The following is a 17,808-nucleotide window of genomic DNA, read 5'->3' as shown; positions in this document are numbered from 1 at the left end:
ACTACCAAACTGATGATTCTTCAATATCCTAGGATGCAGACTAACAATCAACCACTTCCCTTAGTAAAGTTGTGCCATAATTTTTTTCGCCAATTTGATTCAGTTCCTCCTCATTAGTTACACAATCTACACATGTAATCTTCAGTATTCTGCTGTAGTGCCACATTTCATAAGTTTCTGTTCTCTTATTGTCTGAACTCCTTATTACCCACATTTTACATCCATACAAGATAACATTCTGCATAGATTCCTTGAGAAAAGACTTCCAAACATTCAAATTCTTTTTCAGAAACACTTGTCTTGCTATTAACCATTTGCATTTTATATCCTCTCTACTTTGGCCATTATCAGTAAGTTATTTTGCGGCAAAAATAGCAAAACTCACCTACAACTTTAGCGTCTCATTTCCCAGCCTAATTCTCTCGGCGTCATTCGATTTTATTCAACTACATTCCATTACCTTTGTTTTACTTTTGTTGATGTTCATAAAGTAGAATCTTTTCCAGACAGTATCCATTCTATTCAACTGTTCTTCCAAGTCCTTTGCTGTCTCTGACAGAATTACACTGTCATCAGCCAACAGCAAAGTTTTAATTTCTTCTGCATGAACTTGAATTCCATCTCTAAATTTCTACTTGGTTTCCTTTACTGCTTGCTCAATGACTGCTCCCTTTCATATCACTCACTCACATAATTGCAGTCCGGTTTCTGTATCACCTCTAAATAACCTTTCGCTCCCTGTATTTTACCCCTCAAACCTTCAGAATTTCACAGTGTATTCCATTCAATATTGTCAAAAGCTTTTTCTCAATCTTCTGATGCCACAAACATAGGGTTGCCTTTCTGGAACATATCTCCTAAGAGAAGTTGTAGGGTCGAATATTGCCTGGTGTATTCCTTCATATCTCTGGAAAGAAAACTGATTTTTGAGAAAGTCAGCTTCTAACAATTTTTCTATACTTCTGTAAATAATTTGTATCACTATTTTGCAACCATAAGTTATTAAACTGACAGTTTGTTAGGATTCACCCTCATCAGCACATGCCTTTTTTGGAATTATTATATTCTTCTTGAATTCTGAGTGTATTTCACCTGTCTCAGATATCTTCATACCAGATGGACCAGTTTTGTCATGGCCTGCTCTCCCAAGGGTTTCTGAGGGAATGAGTCTACCCCATTGGCCTTATTTTGACTTCACACTTTCACTGTTCTGCCCAATTCTTCTCACAGTATCTTATCTCTATTTACTTTCTCTTTCCTTGCTACAAATTAATTTTTCTGGTGTAGCCATTCACTACATTCCTTCCACCTTCCAGATTTTCCTTCCTTGCTTAGAACTGACTTTATAATCATACAGGTGATTCTCTCTTATCCAAAAGTCTCTTTAATTTTCATATAGGTGACATATTTTGTGTCAGCCTCATTTTTAAAATCTGTATCCCCCTTAACTTGCTTCATTTTTTGTATTTTCTAGTTTCCTTTAGACACTTATACAATGAAACCACTATTTACTGGACAACAGTATAACTCATTCACATAACACATGGAACTGTTCACTGCTACTCTAGAACTCATCCAAATTTGATCATTACTTTGTGAATTGATCTAATTACATGAGTAGACAGATGTGGCTGGATTTTCACAATTATAAGTACTTTCAGTAATGATTCCAACTGCAGATGAAAGACTGTTCTAAATAGTTCTGGGGATTAAGGTTAGACAGTAACTTACAACTGAGGGAGAAAAAAACAGTACAAGAAAGTTAAATAATAAAGATTTTGTTTATTTGAGTCATGTAGTTTGAAATCCCCATATCAGAGTACCTCAGCACACCACCAAAGTAGCCTAAACAAATGATGATCTGGAATATCATGCAGTAATTTGTTTTCTGTATTTGAAGGGGAACAACGCTCCTCGAATCCATGCTGGAATGACAACAATGTATCATCATATGACACAGTGGTTAGGTGGTACAGACTCTTCCAGGGTTGCAAAACCAGTCTGACTGACAAACAATGAAGTGGCAGACCATCTCCCTATGAAGAAACTGGAATCACACCAAAACTAGAAGCTCTGGTGCGCAAAGAATGACATATTATGAGGTGATAGTGCAAAAAGCAAAAATCAGTCAAGGACCCTGCACAAAATTTGCAAAAGTTGCCACCTGTAGGGTCTCATGACTAAAACATTGCAGTTGTATCACGCAAATACAGAATAATTCATTAGCTGCCTAATCAAAAAGGATGTGTACCATTGTTCACTATGACCCCCTAGACAAATCAACAAAGCAAGAGATGGAAATACATGGATTTGCCATCGACAGAAAAGAAAAAGACCCAACCATCATCAGGCAACATGATGCTAAGTATTTCTTGGAACCACCATTGTATGGTATTAACACATTTGTTTGTTAAGTGTCACAGGAAGCTGTTCAAGGGGATGTGTCTGACGCGCAACAATGCACCAACTCGATCTACGTGGGACACAGTCACATATGCTACTACTTTGGGGTACCTAATTTTGCCTCATACCTTCTGTTTTCTTGACATGGCACAAAGTGACTATTTCTTCCTTCCTCAGATGAAGAAACCGTTGCTTGGTAGGCGTTTCCAGAATGATGACAAAGTGATTTTCAAGGTCTCTACAGATAAATCACTTGTTGGGAAATATGCATTGCATTAAAGGATGACAGTGTGGAGAAGGATTAATAACACTACGAAGTTTCATAATTGTATCTTAATTTTTCTGAGGTTGTAATTAATATGTGCAAGTGACCATCCAGCCGCCATGCGTTGTTGCCATTTTTCGGGGTGCACTGAGCCTCATGATGCCAATTGAGGAGCTACTCGACTGAATAGTAGCTGCTTCAGTCAAGAATACCATCATAACGACCAGGAGAGTGGTGTGCTGACCCCACGCCCCTCCTATCCGCATCCTCCTCGAGGACTTTTTTTTTTTTATTGTGTACAACAATGGATAAAGCAAACAGGATTCAATTAATGGCTTCAGAAAACTTAGTTGATAGGAACTGTCATCTGGTGTTGTCACTTGAGTTAGTACAGTGGTGCTATATGCTCAGTTCTGTCATTCTTTGGCTGGCTCGGCCAGACTTCTTTAGTTTAAGCACGTTATTTTATATGTAGGTGTTTTTTGATTGGCTACTGTTCACCTAAAGAAAGTTTGGGTTTTGTTCTTTCCATTAAAGTGTTATTCTATGTAAGCAACATTGTGTTCAGGTTTTTAGGAAGTTCGTAATTTATAAATAAAAAAAAATTCTTTTTCAAAAAGTCTTCATTGATTGTTCAACTCTGTTAGCCTCGTTCATGTCATTGTCCTAACACTTGGTTGTTATGCATGTAAACTATTCCTTGCAGAACCTACTGTCCTTGCATGGGGGCAAGATATTGTATTATTGTACCTTCTTTACTCTTGTGGATAACATTCATCCTGAGTCTTGCAATTATTAAACCTGACTAGGCTCTCAATGATGAATGCCATCCATTTTTCAGTATTATATAATCCTTAGTACTACTGCCACCAACGTACATTTCGTGTTGGGACCATAAAGATAATATACAAGAAATTAGGGCTCATATGGAGGCATAGAGCCAGTCCATTTTCCCTCTTGCATCTATGAGTGGAACAGGAAAGGAAACGAATAGTCATGGTGCAAGGTACCCTCCGCCATGCTCTGTATGATGGCTTGTGGAGTATTTATGAAGATGTATGCTTTGTTTAGGAATGTTTTAATGTTATTTGGCTTCTGTCAACTTTTTTTTTTCATTGTTCTCATGCACTGTACTGCACATGCACTTTGTAATGTAGCAGTGTTGTGTGTTTGTTGTAAATGCATTCACTGATGTATTTAATATTCAGTCGGTGTAGTACAACTTACACAATAAAGCTGCCTCTCCTCACCACAGTTTTTCTAATATACTGAAGTTGTTCATGTACTTAAGTGGTCACATATGGTGCCACTGCACTAACTTAGTCTCACTTTCTGACAGCAGTTCCTGTCAACTAAGTTTTACAAAACCACTAATTGAACCTTGTAAGATTTATGCATTGTTTCATATACTTTTGTTTTCTTAATACTTTTAGATTCATATTCAGGTCTTTATTTCTATTATACACTCTTTGGTCTCTATATCAGGTCATTAAATTATTTCTGTGGGCACAATATTGTGCCACTGTTCATATACATTCATGGCATCTTGTGACAGGTTCTACAAGTTAAGCTTTGTAATGTTGTCTTTTTATTAGTTGAGATCTGAGGCTGACGGCTCATACATGTGACTCCATACCCTGTATGAAGACTTGTCTTTTTGCTATGTCTTCTCTTCAAGCATTTTTTGTTATGCCTTTTGTAAATTAACTAAAGTGACCTTTGTCATTCGTGCTTGAGCATGGTTTTATTTTTTTCCATGCAGATTTTCTGATGTCCAAAATGCATCAAGAAATAAGAATTTTTGAACAGCAAGTGACCAGTTATTCTAGCAACCTATTCTGCAGTGGCATAAGTTTCCTCAAAAGGGCAATAATTGGAATAAATTTATCATTTCACAAGTTAAAAAAAAACACACACTCTGGAAATCAGGCCCCCAGGACTATGCAAACCGGACCAGTTTCCTTGTCACCCTCTGTCAATGGTATCAAATGTTCAAATGTGTGTGAAATCTTATGGGACTTAACTGCTAAGGTCATCAGTCCCTAAGCTTACACACTAATTAACCTAAATTATCCTAAGGACAAACAAACACACACACACACACACACACACACACACACACACACACACACACACACCCCCATGCCCGAGGGAGGACTCGAACCTCCGCCGGGACCAGCCTCACAGCCCACGACTGCAGTGCCTTAGACCGCTCGGCTAATTCAGCGTGGCATCAATAATATCATTGGATGCGGTATTGAGGGACATGTGGTTAGCATACCAGTCTCCCACCCATTGTCAATTCTACAAAACCTGGGAATCACGATTTCTCAATTCAGCCACCTCCTCAAATGGCCTCATAAGGCTGAGATCATCCTGTTCCAGTCCTCCCATCAAGGAAACATCTCTGCCAGTACTGTGAATCATACCTGGTTCCTCTGCACGGTAGTCACATGCCATCTACTGATTTTGTGGTCTTCTGGACCTTACTCACTGTGTTAATGTTGTTTTTCGTAGATCATTATATGGTGAGTGGTAGAATGTACTTCAAATACTGCTATTATTTTGTTCATTCGTGTCCAAATTGTGAATGATGAACAACTGTTGGTAAACCTCTGTACGATGCTGAATTTCTCCATCCAACTGTCAAACTGGAATGCTATATCACACAGAGGGAATGGAATCCTATAACAGCAGTTTTCTTAAAAATAGTTTCACCATCAGGAGAACCATTAATGCATTCTCTCTACACGTATAATCAAGGCTCCATTATTGCTGTATTATTCCAAGCCTACTCCATTAATTTTAGAGACATTAATGGTCTGAAGATGGTCTATGTATGACTGAAACTGTTGCTCTCTCTTTTTGAGTCATCAGTCTTCCGACTGGTTTGATGTAGTCCACCACAAATTTCTATCCCAGGTCTACCTCTTCATTTCAGAGTAGCACTTGCAACCTACATCCTCAATTATTTGTTGGATGCATTCCAGTCTCTGTCTTCCTCTACAGTTTGTACCCTCTACAGCTCCCTCTAGTACCACAGAAGTTATTCCCTGATGTCTTAGCAGATGTCTCTCCTTCTCGTCAGTGTTTTTCACATATTCCTTTCCTCTCCAATTCTGTGCAGAACCTCCTCATTCCTTACCTTATCAGTCTACCTAATTTTCAACATACATCTGTAGCACCACATCTCAAATGCTTCAATTCTCTTTTGTTCCGATTTTCCCTCTGGCCATGTTTCACTACCATACAATGCTGAGCTCCAAACAAATGTTCTCAGAAATTTCTTCCTCAAATTAATACCTATTTTTGATGCTAGTAGACTTCTCTTGGTCAAGAATGTCCTTTCTATCAGTATTAATCTGCCTTTGATGTCCTCCTTGCTCATCTGTCATTGGTGATTTTGCTGCCTAAGTAGTAGGACTCCTGAACTTCATCTACTTTGAGACCATCAATCCTAATGTTAAGTTTCTCACTGTTCTCATTTCTGCTACTTCTCATTAGTTTTGCCTTTCTTCAATTTACTGTCAATCCATATTCTGTACTTCCTAGACTATTCATTCCTTTCAGCAGATCATGTAATTCTTCTTCACTTTAATTCAGGATAGCAATGTCATCAGCGAATCAGATCATTGACATCCTTTTACCTTGAATTTTGATTCACAATAGTGAACCTTTCTTTTTATTTCTATCATTGCTTCTTGAAGTATAGATTGAACAGTAGTGACAAAGGACTACATCCCTGCCTTACACCCTTTTTAATCTGAGCACTTCATTCTTGATCTTTCACTCTTATTATTTCCTCTTGATTTTGTACAGCACATTACCCGTCTCTCCCCTACTTTCTCAGAATTTCAAACATCTTGCACCATTTAGCACTGTCAAATGCTTCTTCCAGATCAACATATCCTATGATCATGTCTTGATTTTTCTTTAGCCTTTCTTCCATTACCAACCACAGCATCAGAACTGCCTTCTCGTGCCTTTACCTTTCCTAAGGCCAAACTGATCATCATCTAACACACCCTCAATTTTCTTTTCCATTCTTCTGTATATTTTTCTTGTCAGCAACTTGGATGCATGACCTGTTATGCTGATTGTACGACAATTCTCACTTTTGTCAGCTCTTGCAGTCTTCGGAATTGTGTGGATGACATTTTTCCGAAACTCAAATGGTATATCACCAGACCCATACATTCTACACAACAACAAGAATAGTCGTTTTGTTGCCACTTCCCCCATTGATTTTAAAAATTCTGATGGAATTTTATCCACCCCTTCTGCCTTATTTGATGTTAAGTCTCCACAAAGCTCTTTTAAATTATGAGTCTAATTCTGGATCCCCGATCTCTTCTATATCTACTCCTGTCTCTTCTTCTATCTCATCAGACAAATCTTTCCCCTCACAGAAGCCTTCAGTGCACTCATTCTGTCTATCCGCTCTCTCCTCTACATTTAACAGCAGAGTTGCCACTCTTGCTTTTAATTTCAGCAAAGGTAGTTTTCACTTTCCTTTATGCCAAATCCAGCCTTTCAATAATCATTGCTTTTTTGGTTTCTTCACATTTTTCATGTGTCCATTTCAGCTTAGCTTCTCTCAACTTCCTATTTATTTTGTACCTAAGTGATTTGTATTTCTGTATTCCTGAATTTCCGTTCACATTTTTGTACTTTCTTCTTTCATCAATCAACTGAAGTATTTCTTCTGTTACCCATGGTTTCTTTGCAGTTACCTTCTTTGTACCTATATTTTCCTTTCCAACTTCTGTGAGTTCCATTTTTAGAGGTATCCATTCCTCTTCAATTGTACTGCCTACTGTGCTATTTCGTATTGCAGTACCTATAGCCTTAGACGACTTCAAGAGTATATTTCCACATCCCACTGAATAATCTTCTAAACTTTAGCCTACTATTCATCACTACTACACTGTGATTTGAGTGCTCCTTACAAATCAGTATCTGATTTTGGAATCACTGTCTGACCATGATGTAATCTAAATGAAATCTTCCAGTTATCTCCTGGCTTTTTCCTAGTATACCCCCTCCTCCTCTGATTCTTGAACAGGGTATTCTCTATTATGAGCTGTAATTTATTACAGAACTCAATTAGCCTTTCTCATCTCTTGTTCCTAGTACCAAGTCCATATTCTCCTGTAACCCTTTCTACTACTCCTTCCCCTACAACCACACTCCAGTCCCCCATGACTACAGTATTAGATTTTCATCTCCCTCTAGTTACTGAATTACCTGTTCAATATACTTTTTCTGCCTCTTCATCCTCAGTTTGTGATGTCGACATGTATACCTGAACTATTGTTGCAGGTGTTGCCTTGCTATCGATTCTGATGAGAATAGCCCTGCATTTCTATTCATAACAGATCCCACTCCCGTTATACCATTTTCTGCTGCTGTTGATATCATCCTATACTCCTTGTCTTATTTTCATTTCACTTCACTTCACTGACCCCCACTATATACACAATGAGCCTTTGCATTTCCCTTTTCAGATTTTCTAGCTTCCGACATTCCATGCCCCAACTTGTAGAACATTATTTGTTGGTTATTCAGTCTTTTTCTCATGGTCACCTCCCACTTGACAGTCCTCTCCTGGAGATCCAAATGGGGGACTATTCCGGAATATTTTGCCAATGGAGAGATCATCATGAAACTTTTTCAATTACAGGTCACATTTCATCCGGATACACAATGTGTGTCTTTAATGCAGTGGTTTCCATTGCCTTCTGCATCCTCATGCCGAATATCATAGCTGATTTGTCTGCTTTTAGGGGCAGCTTCCCACCCCATGGGCAAGAGAATGCCCTGAACCTCTGACCGCACCTCCACCCCTCTGACAAGGCAGTACACAGAATGAGGGTGACTTCTTACATCGGAAGCCTTTAGCCACCAATGATGATTTTCATTCAAAATTTAAGTGGTGGTGGAGGTTGGACCCAGGAGGACATTTTGATTACTAATCAAAGACACTACCCCCACACCACGGTTACTGTACCATGTAAACAGACATCATTTGCAATCTGGACTGACTAGTTTTTGCTACAGTTCATACAATCTGCTGGTGGGAGAGAAAATTATTTCTTGTAGCTAGTTTTTACACATGAATAGAAAGCCTCAAAGCACTAGCAACCAATTATTCGTAGTACATATGTACACCTGAACTACTTAACATAGCTTATAATTCTGTACAAAAAAACAGAATACTCACACATAGAATGAAGATTTTCAAACACTTGTTGCATTCTAATGAGTTCATAATATAGTTCATCGTAGCTGCCAGGGGAGGGTAAGAAAGTGTCTCCATATGTTATAAACAAATTAAATATATTCAGCACCTGGAAGGAAACAACAATCATGAACAAAATATAATATGTATTTCTTCCTAAACAAATTGCTATTTTTATTACATAATAGGGGAAATAATGGTAAATTACAGTACAGTAAATAAAACTTTCATAACCCTCTTAATGTCCTCAATAACACGACCAGTGAAATTCTCATGACTCTAGAAAAGTATAGTAAGGGAGCACCAGATAAATATAATATATATCTCTCCCCCCCTCCAATCGAAGTAGAGGAGATTTGAAAGTTTCAACACTTCACGTAAAATTTTCTACTGAATTCAAATATTGTGTCAGATTTGTTGTAAACACATTGTAAAGGGTCACATGGGCATTCAATATAGAAATATTACTTTCCTTTAAAAGACCACAACTTAAATTACAAATTCCTGTGTACTGACTGTAGTCAAGATGGCTGACATGCGAAGTTGAAGCTAGTGTGGTTAGTGCATAATTTGAACATTATATTTTCATTACATTGGTAAGATACAGTTCAATACTCATAATGCAGCAAGATTAATTTACTGTTGTTTGTTTTATAGGAGAAGTAAAGCCCTGTTGTAAAAAATTAACTTAAGTGCACAAGTATGGTAAGCAGACCCGTAGATGGCAAAAGTTACCAACTACGCAGCATTTGTACTTTTCTGTGGAGTGCCATAAGACTATCCATTCACCTGATGTGATAAACATTGTGGTTACCACATTCACTGATGTACAAAAAGAACTGTTGCTTTGGTGAACACGAATTGAGCAACATGATGATATAAGTAAACAGAGTATCTGGATCAGTATGAAAGTTGTGCTCATGAGTGTTGTTATGATCCATTTAAAAGACACACAAAAACAATAAAGCATTATTTTGTGAGTTGCTTCACTTGATTTCACTAATCAGTTCTGTGAGAGATTGTATGTTATTCCAACCGTCATTCAATGGCACAAGTTGTGTTCAACCTGCTTTGAGCGTGCCTTAAGTGAAATTTTAAGTGTAGATCAAAAGGAGAGAAACTAAGACAGCAGTGAAAAAAACAGAGAAGTACAGCCTACCACTGATGAAGACTGTGCGGAAGTGGAAGCAGCAGAAAATACAGAAGAACGGGATAAACTTGATAGAAATTAACTGGTATATGATTCACCAATGAAAAAACAGAAACAAGTTCTCTAGTTCCAAACCAAAAAATGTTATAGCAAACATAAAATAAAATACAGCGAACCAATATATCCTAAAAAAGAGGCTTGTATGCTTCATGTTCCAGGAGAAAAATTATGTGAAGACAGTACTTCCCATCTTGAAGCACAGCAAGTAAACATGAGGAAAAACAAACAGCTAATCGCTTATATAGACTAGTAGGTGGGAAAAGATTTGTGTTCTTACTTTTGTTCTTCCATTATGGACAAGAGAAAAATGGTGTTTTACAAAGAATGGTGCATGAAGTTAGTGAGATTTCTAATATGAAAGGAATCTGTTCATTGTCTGGGCCTACACAATGCTGGAAGCTACCTAATGAAACAACATTATGTGTCAGGAATTTTTATGCAGATGATGAGCACTGTCATCTTATGTCTGGTACAAAAAATTACATTAGTATAAAAAAGAATGTTCATATTCCATAAAGTTTTGGGACTGAAGCTGGATAACGCTGACTTCCTGTCATGATATTTTCGCTGACAACCACTCAGCCATTTTTAGGAAGGCTGTCTGCCATTTCTGGATGTCTTGATCAGATGCAAAGTGGATGGGTCATTGGGGCATTTCATCTACTGCACGCAAGCCCACACAGACAGTCTTGTGTTTGCAAACATCTAGCTGCCACCACCTATCACAAACTATAAGCATCCTTCAAACGTTGGTGCACTGGGTACATGTTGAGTCTGATGGAGACGGGCTTGTATGAGAGCTGGAACATCTACAGTCAGTTTTCAAAGATAATGCATATTATACACATAAAATCAGCAAAACTTTAAGGACCAGGGTGTTCCTCCTGTACGACGACACTATTTTCTCAAAATCAGGCAGGATCGAAAACATTATGTCAAAGTAACATTTCACCCCCCTACAGAGATTAGCGCTCTTCTTGGTTAGGAGGCAAAGGAGTATCTGGGATTGTGAAAGACTGTAATCTACAGAATACCTTGCCAGCATGGCAAAGCCTACATTGGTCGGACAATGCACACAGTTCGTGAAAGATCCATTGAACAAGATCGTCACACTCACCTTTCGCAGCCCAATAAGTCAACCAAAGCAGAACTGTATTTCCACAGGACATTCCATGGATTGTTCTACCATGGATATCTTTGCTTCTACAAGATCCTTCTGAGTTTCACTTATTAAGGAACTGGTGGAAATATGTTTAGTGCAAGATCTTATTGATTGTGATGGTGGCTTTCAACTGGGCAAGTCGTAGGACCTGGTGATTTCTTTGATTTCTTCAGAAAGAAAATATTTTATGACCAATGACATGTACAGTGAGATTTAATTTTATTATTTTGACATTTGAATCCTAACTCTGTGAGTGCGCATTCCAACAGAGCGCACACATGTAGTATCCCATTATGCATGCACCTGCGCACCACAGATAGAACAGTATTTGAAGAGAGCACGTAAATCAACCAAGGTCACTCATGCAGTGGCTGGCTGCCTTTGTGCATGCGTCTTCGTGCCTATTTATGGTATAAAGGTAGTGATGTGAACTAACAACCTCTAGTGCAAAACACCCACATGAAGATGGTTGAACAGTTGTCAGCTGAAATATTGTGCCAGGAAGTCGATGTTGTCTGGCTGCAATCCTGAAAATTCATGGACTACTCTTTATGCCGGGAAAATTTCAAGAATCACACAACACTGTTCATCCTCAGAAACATTTAATATTTCATAATTTAGAAGAGTTGTGTGCAGATATATAAGAAAATTTATCCTAACATTAAACTTGGATTTTCAAAATTTTGTCAAATGTATCATAAATGGTGTGTACTTGTTGGTTCAACAGGAATGCATGCTGTGTATGCACCATACACCAGAATGATGTCACTTTTACAGGACCTAAATTTAAATATGAAAGATGATGCACAGATAAAATTGTTTGTAGCACGAAAAAAATTAACAATTTACATTGAAATTAAATTTCAACTTGAAGAATATGACAAAATAAATTTCCACGAGTGGGTATCAGTCAAAGGAACTCGATTACTGATATAACCCGACCATTTAATGAATTTACAGGTCTGTTAGTAAGTAAACTAGAAACTCTAGTTCCACATTGTCATATAGCAAAACATCAAGTTGCATATTTGAAAGCGAGAAAAAAATAATATAAATTAAAATGAGGCATTAGTATTAATGGATTTTGCTGAAAATTATGGTTTTTTGCTACAACATGCAACACAAACCTACCATTGGTCTTCCATGTCATATGCTATACTTCATACTCTACAAGACATTTTTCTGAAATCCTGATATTGAAGAACTATGACATTTATCATTATGTTCTAGTTACAATGATTTAAGTCATGACATTGCTTTTGTCTAAAATATTCAGTCAGACTCAATTACGCATTGCTGTCCTACGGTTAATAAAACAGAGTATTTTACAGATGTGTGCAGTGCTCAATACAAAAAGTGCAAAAGTTTTTCTGAATTTGTGCCATCACAAGGTTGATTTTGGAATCATTGTCACATGGTATTTCTTTCTAACAAGCCATAGAAAATCACCCTGTAATAGTATTGGGAGCAGTGTGAAATGGATGGTGACAGGGACTGTACAAAAGGAGCAAATTTCTCATGCTAAGAAATGAGTTTAGTGGAGGAAAATTTTCTAAACTCCCATTTTTTTATATAGAAGACACAAATAAATTCTACAAGAAGTAATCTGTGAGAGTGATTTACAAAATCAAAAACTGTGGTTGGTTTCAGAAGTTTCCACCAGTCCTTTATCAACAAATACTCTGTGCGCAAAAAAAGTTAGCAGTGACAATAACTACACTTTGCAATTTAATTTTTCTGGTGTGCAAACTCTTATTGCTGACTCCTCGAAAGTAAACTGTTCTGTTGGTGTATCGGTCTTACTGAAATTATAAATTTAAGTCAGGGAGATGCCAGAATTCGATTTAGGCATCCACCAGGTCCATCAGTATATTTTTGCAGGGCAAATAGGGTTGATATTTGTCGGATCCCATTTCAAAGTTTATTACGTACCATACAACAACCAACAATGACATGCAGGCAACATAAAATCTCAGTGGAATTCCTATGACACAGCTCAAGCAGTGGCTGCAGAATCTGAGGTGTATGTTGCATGGTTGGGTATAGTTACAGCAACTTAACAACTACCATAAGAATGGGCTGCCTCCCTCTCCTTGGTGCATCACCGAAGTCACCTGTATCTTTAAATTTCTTGATCATATTCTTTGGCTCATTTATTGAGACGGGGCTCTTTGCAGCTGTTTGTGTCAGTGATATTCCCCCAACGCAGCACTGCTATTACTACCATTCTCATCAAACAATTTTACAAGCATTGCACAGTCCTTCTTCTCAGTAGCTATTGCTTAATACTTTACACCAAAAGTCACATTACAAAAGAAATCAACAAGTGTCACCATGCGACAAAGAACATACTGATGTAAAGACACAAAACATTTCACATTCTGACTGCTTACAGTGCAATATTTTCAATTGGTGGCAGGAAGTGGAATAATTATTTTTTCAGCATACTTTGTGACCACACCGATTAATGAACATACCTATGACGGTTCAGTGTCCTGCAATATATACAGTCTGCATGGCAGCACTCTGAACACCTTCAGTTTAATTACAGTTACCCAGTAAAAAGGGTTGTCAAGTGCTGACAAACCCATTATTCAGAGTTCCAAGATTCACCATTCCTGGATCTGGCCATTACTAGCTGAGCCTCTTCAGAGGTATCATCTGCTTCCACAATGGGGATCTTACAGCTTTATGGAAAATTCTAGGTTTTTTTCCTCGTTAACGCTCATATTAAGTAACATAGGATGAAACTGACTGGAACAATGACAATAGGAAATGTTCTATTCAAAGAGTAGGGAAGGGGAAGATGGGCACGTGCCTTGGCCTCCCATCACTGTGCCTGACTGTCTTCTCATGACTTCATCTAGTCTCTGTGCACCCCCCCCCCCCCCCCCCCATCCCCACTTGTATGCTATGCTGCTGCGTGTGTGTGTTTCTTTTCTGAAAGTTTTAACCAAAAGCTAAATGTACAACAGTCTTTTCATTGTGCCCGTCTGCAACTCAATGTGTCGTCTTTACAGTGAGTAGCCATCCATTCCTTTCCTAACATTGTCGGAAATTCCAACCTGCTGGAGTTTCCATTGTTTTATACGTATACTAGGTTTATTTTGATGACTTACAAATGGTTACCGTATTACAGGTAACTGAAGGAGATAATAAAAGTACTGGTACACAGAAAATAAAATTAAACAAAGACATACGTTAATCAGATACAGATGCCACATAGTCCTCCTCACTGTCATGGTACACTGAATTTGCAGTGTTATTGCCTATTTCATGATTATCTTGCATTTCATTCCACTGTAGATCATCTTCACTCCCATCTAATACATCTGTTACACATCACTTCTTACAGCCATTCACAACTGATGCACTGGATATGCACGTCCAAGAAAATGGAATCCCCTCCACAACTAGAGGTACCAAAGGCTTCAGCAAATTCCCTGTAGGAGTCAAGCTTGACCACTTTGAAGTAAGCAATTGCCGTACTGTTGCTTCAGATGGTCTTTAAGTGGCATATTCACCAACACATCTAACACTTGTAGTTGCAAAGTCATGGCTTCTGAAATGATGACAAGATCTGTGTTTGATTTCATGATTTCTGCCTTCAATGCTGGTGTCAAATGCCCCTTGAAAGCAACAAGGATCAACATTATATGATTCTTTACAAGAGCACCTGACTGCCTGCTCCAGGCAGTAGGGAGCCGATCTATAACTAACTCATTGGTCACCCATCCTTTGCCAATGAAACAAAATATTACACCAGGTGGTAGCTTTTCCTTTGGCATAGTTCTATGAGTGAGGATGACGTAGCATAACATTTTTGTCCCATCTCACACATAATATCACAGTAATTTGCGATTTCTCATTGTCTGTCATAGGAACCAATGCACTTTTGGCACCTTTCTCTTCAACTATTGTACTATATGGCATGTCGAAACAAACAATAGTCTTCTCAGTCTTTCCAATGTGCACTAAGAGGTAAGCATGTTCCTTCCTCAGTCCTATAATGTGTCAGTGATACTTGATCCACTTCTCCATGTACAATGCTGGAAGAACAAGGTATGTTCCACATCACAGCACAAGTTCACTGTGTCACACCATCCTTTGCACACAGTGTGCTTGTGCCAATTCACATCCTTTACTCTCTATGACATCACAGAAAACGGTCTTCCCTTCTTTATGTTTCTAGTTCACAAATGTCAGTATTTCCAATTCAATATTTTTGAAACACTGAAAGTTTTCAGACACCTTTTGTTCTTTCGCCACCACCGAACATTGGCTTCTGTTACTCCATGCTTCCTTGAAGCCGCATAATTGTTTGTTGCTTCTGCATGCTGAACAACCAGATTTTGAACTTTGTGTCACAGTAACACCTGCATCGTGTTGAGAAATTCAATGCTGAACCATGTTGTTTCACTTTAGAAGAGTGATCTCTACAGTCGAGCAACAAATGATAAAAAACATTGCCACACTTTCTGTTATCGTACAACAGTGTTCAAAGCGTATGCATACGTTCAAGATTACAGCAGCATGTGTGGCAGAGAGTAAAATTACAATTTAACAGAAGCTCGAGGTTCTAATTGGTAACGAAAAGAAAAACTCCACATGAAATGGTGTGAAGACAAGAACACTCCCTACTTCCGAGCATGAAAATCGGGGGAAATAACATTGTCTTGGGTTGGGAGATGTAGTATGTTAAGTGTTGATATGGCATTCAATCAAACAGTGGTCAGGCACATATTTTTAGTGTTGCCATGGCAACAATTGCAGTGAACACTGAATACTGTTGGCAGCCAAGTAAAAATATTACAGTTTTATGACTAAGGCTGAATTATTGTTATGTGACTAACATATGCAGAAAACGACAGTGTTAATGTGTATATGCATGCACATAAATACTGATGCCTTCCAACAATTACAAACTGCTTGGATATTGGTAACCAAGGTACTTTCTGCATGTTTCAATCTGGTGATGGATAGCTGTAAAATTTTCTTGGTTTAGTACAAAATACATCTTCACAGGCCAGCTAGAGATAGACAGATGAATGGGGAGGGGGGGGGAGGGAGGGGGAGGAGAGGGAGAGGGAGAGGGAGAGGGAGAGGGGGAGAGGGGGAGAGAGAGAGAGAGAGAGAGAGAGAGAGAGAGAGAGAGAGAGAGAGAGAGAGACAGTAGTGGTAGTGGTGGTGGTGGTGGTGGTGGTGGTGGGCGGGGGGGGAAGGGCCGGGGGGGGGGGGGGGGGGCGTCAACATGGATTTGCAAAACCATTATGTTGTGTTAGTAGTGATTTTTATAAATATGAAGCAAAAATAGAATGAAAAGTTTGCTATGACCCACCTGCAAAGTAAGATGAAAGATATTCATTTTTTTGGCAAGGTGATTTTCATTTGCAAGAACAAATTTTAGCAACGTAATTAATGCTGTAAGCAGCTCTTTCCACTGGTAATTTAGACGAACACGACATCTTTTCTGGTAACACAGAACTCGATGAACAACACCAACGCAGAGCAAGTACAACTCCATTGGCAACTTCTTCATCATGTGGCTCATAATGAACTCCACCAGCAGGTCTACACACAAAAGACAACTGCTTTCATTATATCTTATTGGGGACATGAAAAATATGCACATGGAATTATATGGACAGTGATACAGAGCACATTCCAAATTCAGTGAAGAAATTTTTCGTTATTTCTAACTTCTCCTTTATCTGAATTAGTTCATCAGTACCCATATATTCACTAAACTAATCTCTCTCTCTCTCTCTCTCTCTCTCTCTCTCTCTCTCTCTCTCTCTCTCTGTCTCTCTCACACACACACACACACACACACACACACACACACACACAGAATGAAAGTCTGAAGGTGACCGCAGGACCAAAGAGATTGTTCTAAGCTCAGACAGTATGATGTCCTCAGCAGAAAAAAGATTTTCTCGAAGAAATAGAATGGTTTGACTCACATTCTTTGCATATAGTATTCTGCTTGTAATAGACATACATGTCATTTTAAATTTCCATAGGATGTTCCTTATTGATAGTCACGAAATGTTCATATGTAGTATTTTCACAAGTACGTCCCTGACACTATGACTTGGGAACCTGTATGTTACAAATACATAGTTAGTCTAGAGATTAATAGCATTTAAATATACAGGGATAACAGTATGAAGTGATGTTGTTGTTGTGGTCTTCAGTCCTGAGACTGGTTTGATGCAGATCTCCATGCTACTCTATCCTGTGCAAGCTGCATCTCCCAGTATGTACTGCAGCCTACATCCTTCTGAATCTGCTTAGTATATTCATCTCTTGGTCTCCCTCTACGATTTTTACCCTCCACGCTGCTCTCCAATACTAAATTGGCGATCCCTTGATGCCTCAGAATATGTCCGACCAACCGATCCCTTCTTCTAGTCAAATTGTGCCACAAACTCCTCTTCTCCCCAATTCTATTCAATACCTCCTTATTAGTTATGTGATCTACCCATCTAATCTTCAGCATTATTCTGTAGCACCACATTTCGAAA

The 17,808-nt window shown here is 38.5% G+C and overlaps 1 protein-coding gene across 2 annotated transcripts in view; it reads right to left on the bottom strand.

Moving 5' to 3' along the window:
• LOC124794976 (armadillo-like helical domain-containing protein 3) overlaps positions 1–17,808 on the bottom strand; it is a 109,780-nt gene that overhangs the window by 15,820 nt on the left and 76,152 nt on the right. For both annotated transcript variants that reach the window (XM_047258709.1, XM_047258710.1), the window contains exons 11-12: positions 16,620–16,852; positions 8,892–9,018 (exon numbers count right to left, since the gene is read on the bottom strand). In XM_047258709.1, the coding sequence (XP_047114665.1) occupies positions 8,892–9,018; positions 16,620–16,852 (360 nt within the window). The remainder of the gene's footprint in view (positions 1–8,891; positions 9,019–16,619; positions 16,853–17,808) is intronic.

This window comes from Schistocerca piceifrons, chromosome 4 (assembly GCF_021461385.2).
Source record: "Schistocerca piceifrons isolate TAMUIC-IGC-003096 chromosome 4, iqSchPice1.1, whole genome shotgun sequence".
NCBI classification, from domain to species: domain Eukaryota; kingdom Metazoa; phylum Arthropoda; class Insecta; order Orthoptera; family Acrididae; genus Schistocerca; species Schistocerca piceifrons.
Note: the sequence above shows the minus strand (reverse complement) of the source record. Positions and strands in the feature narration are given on the sequence as shown.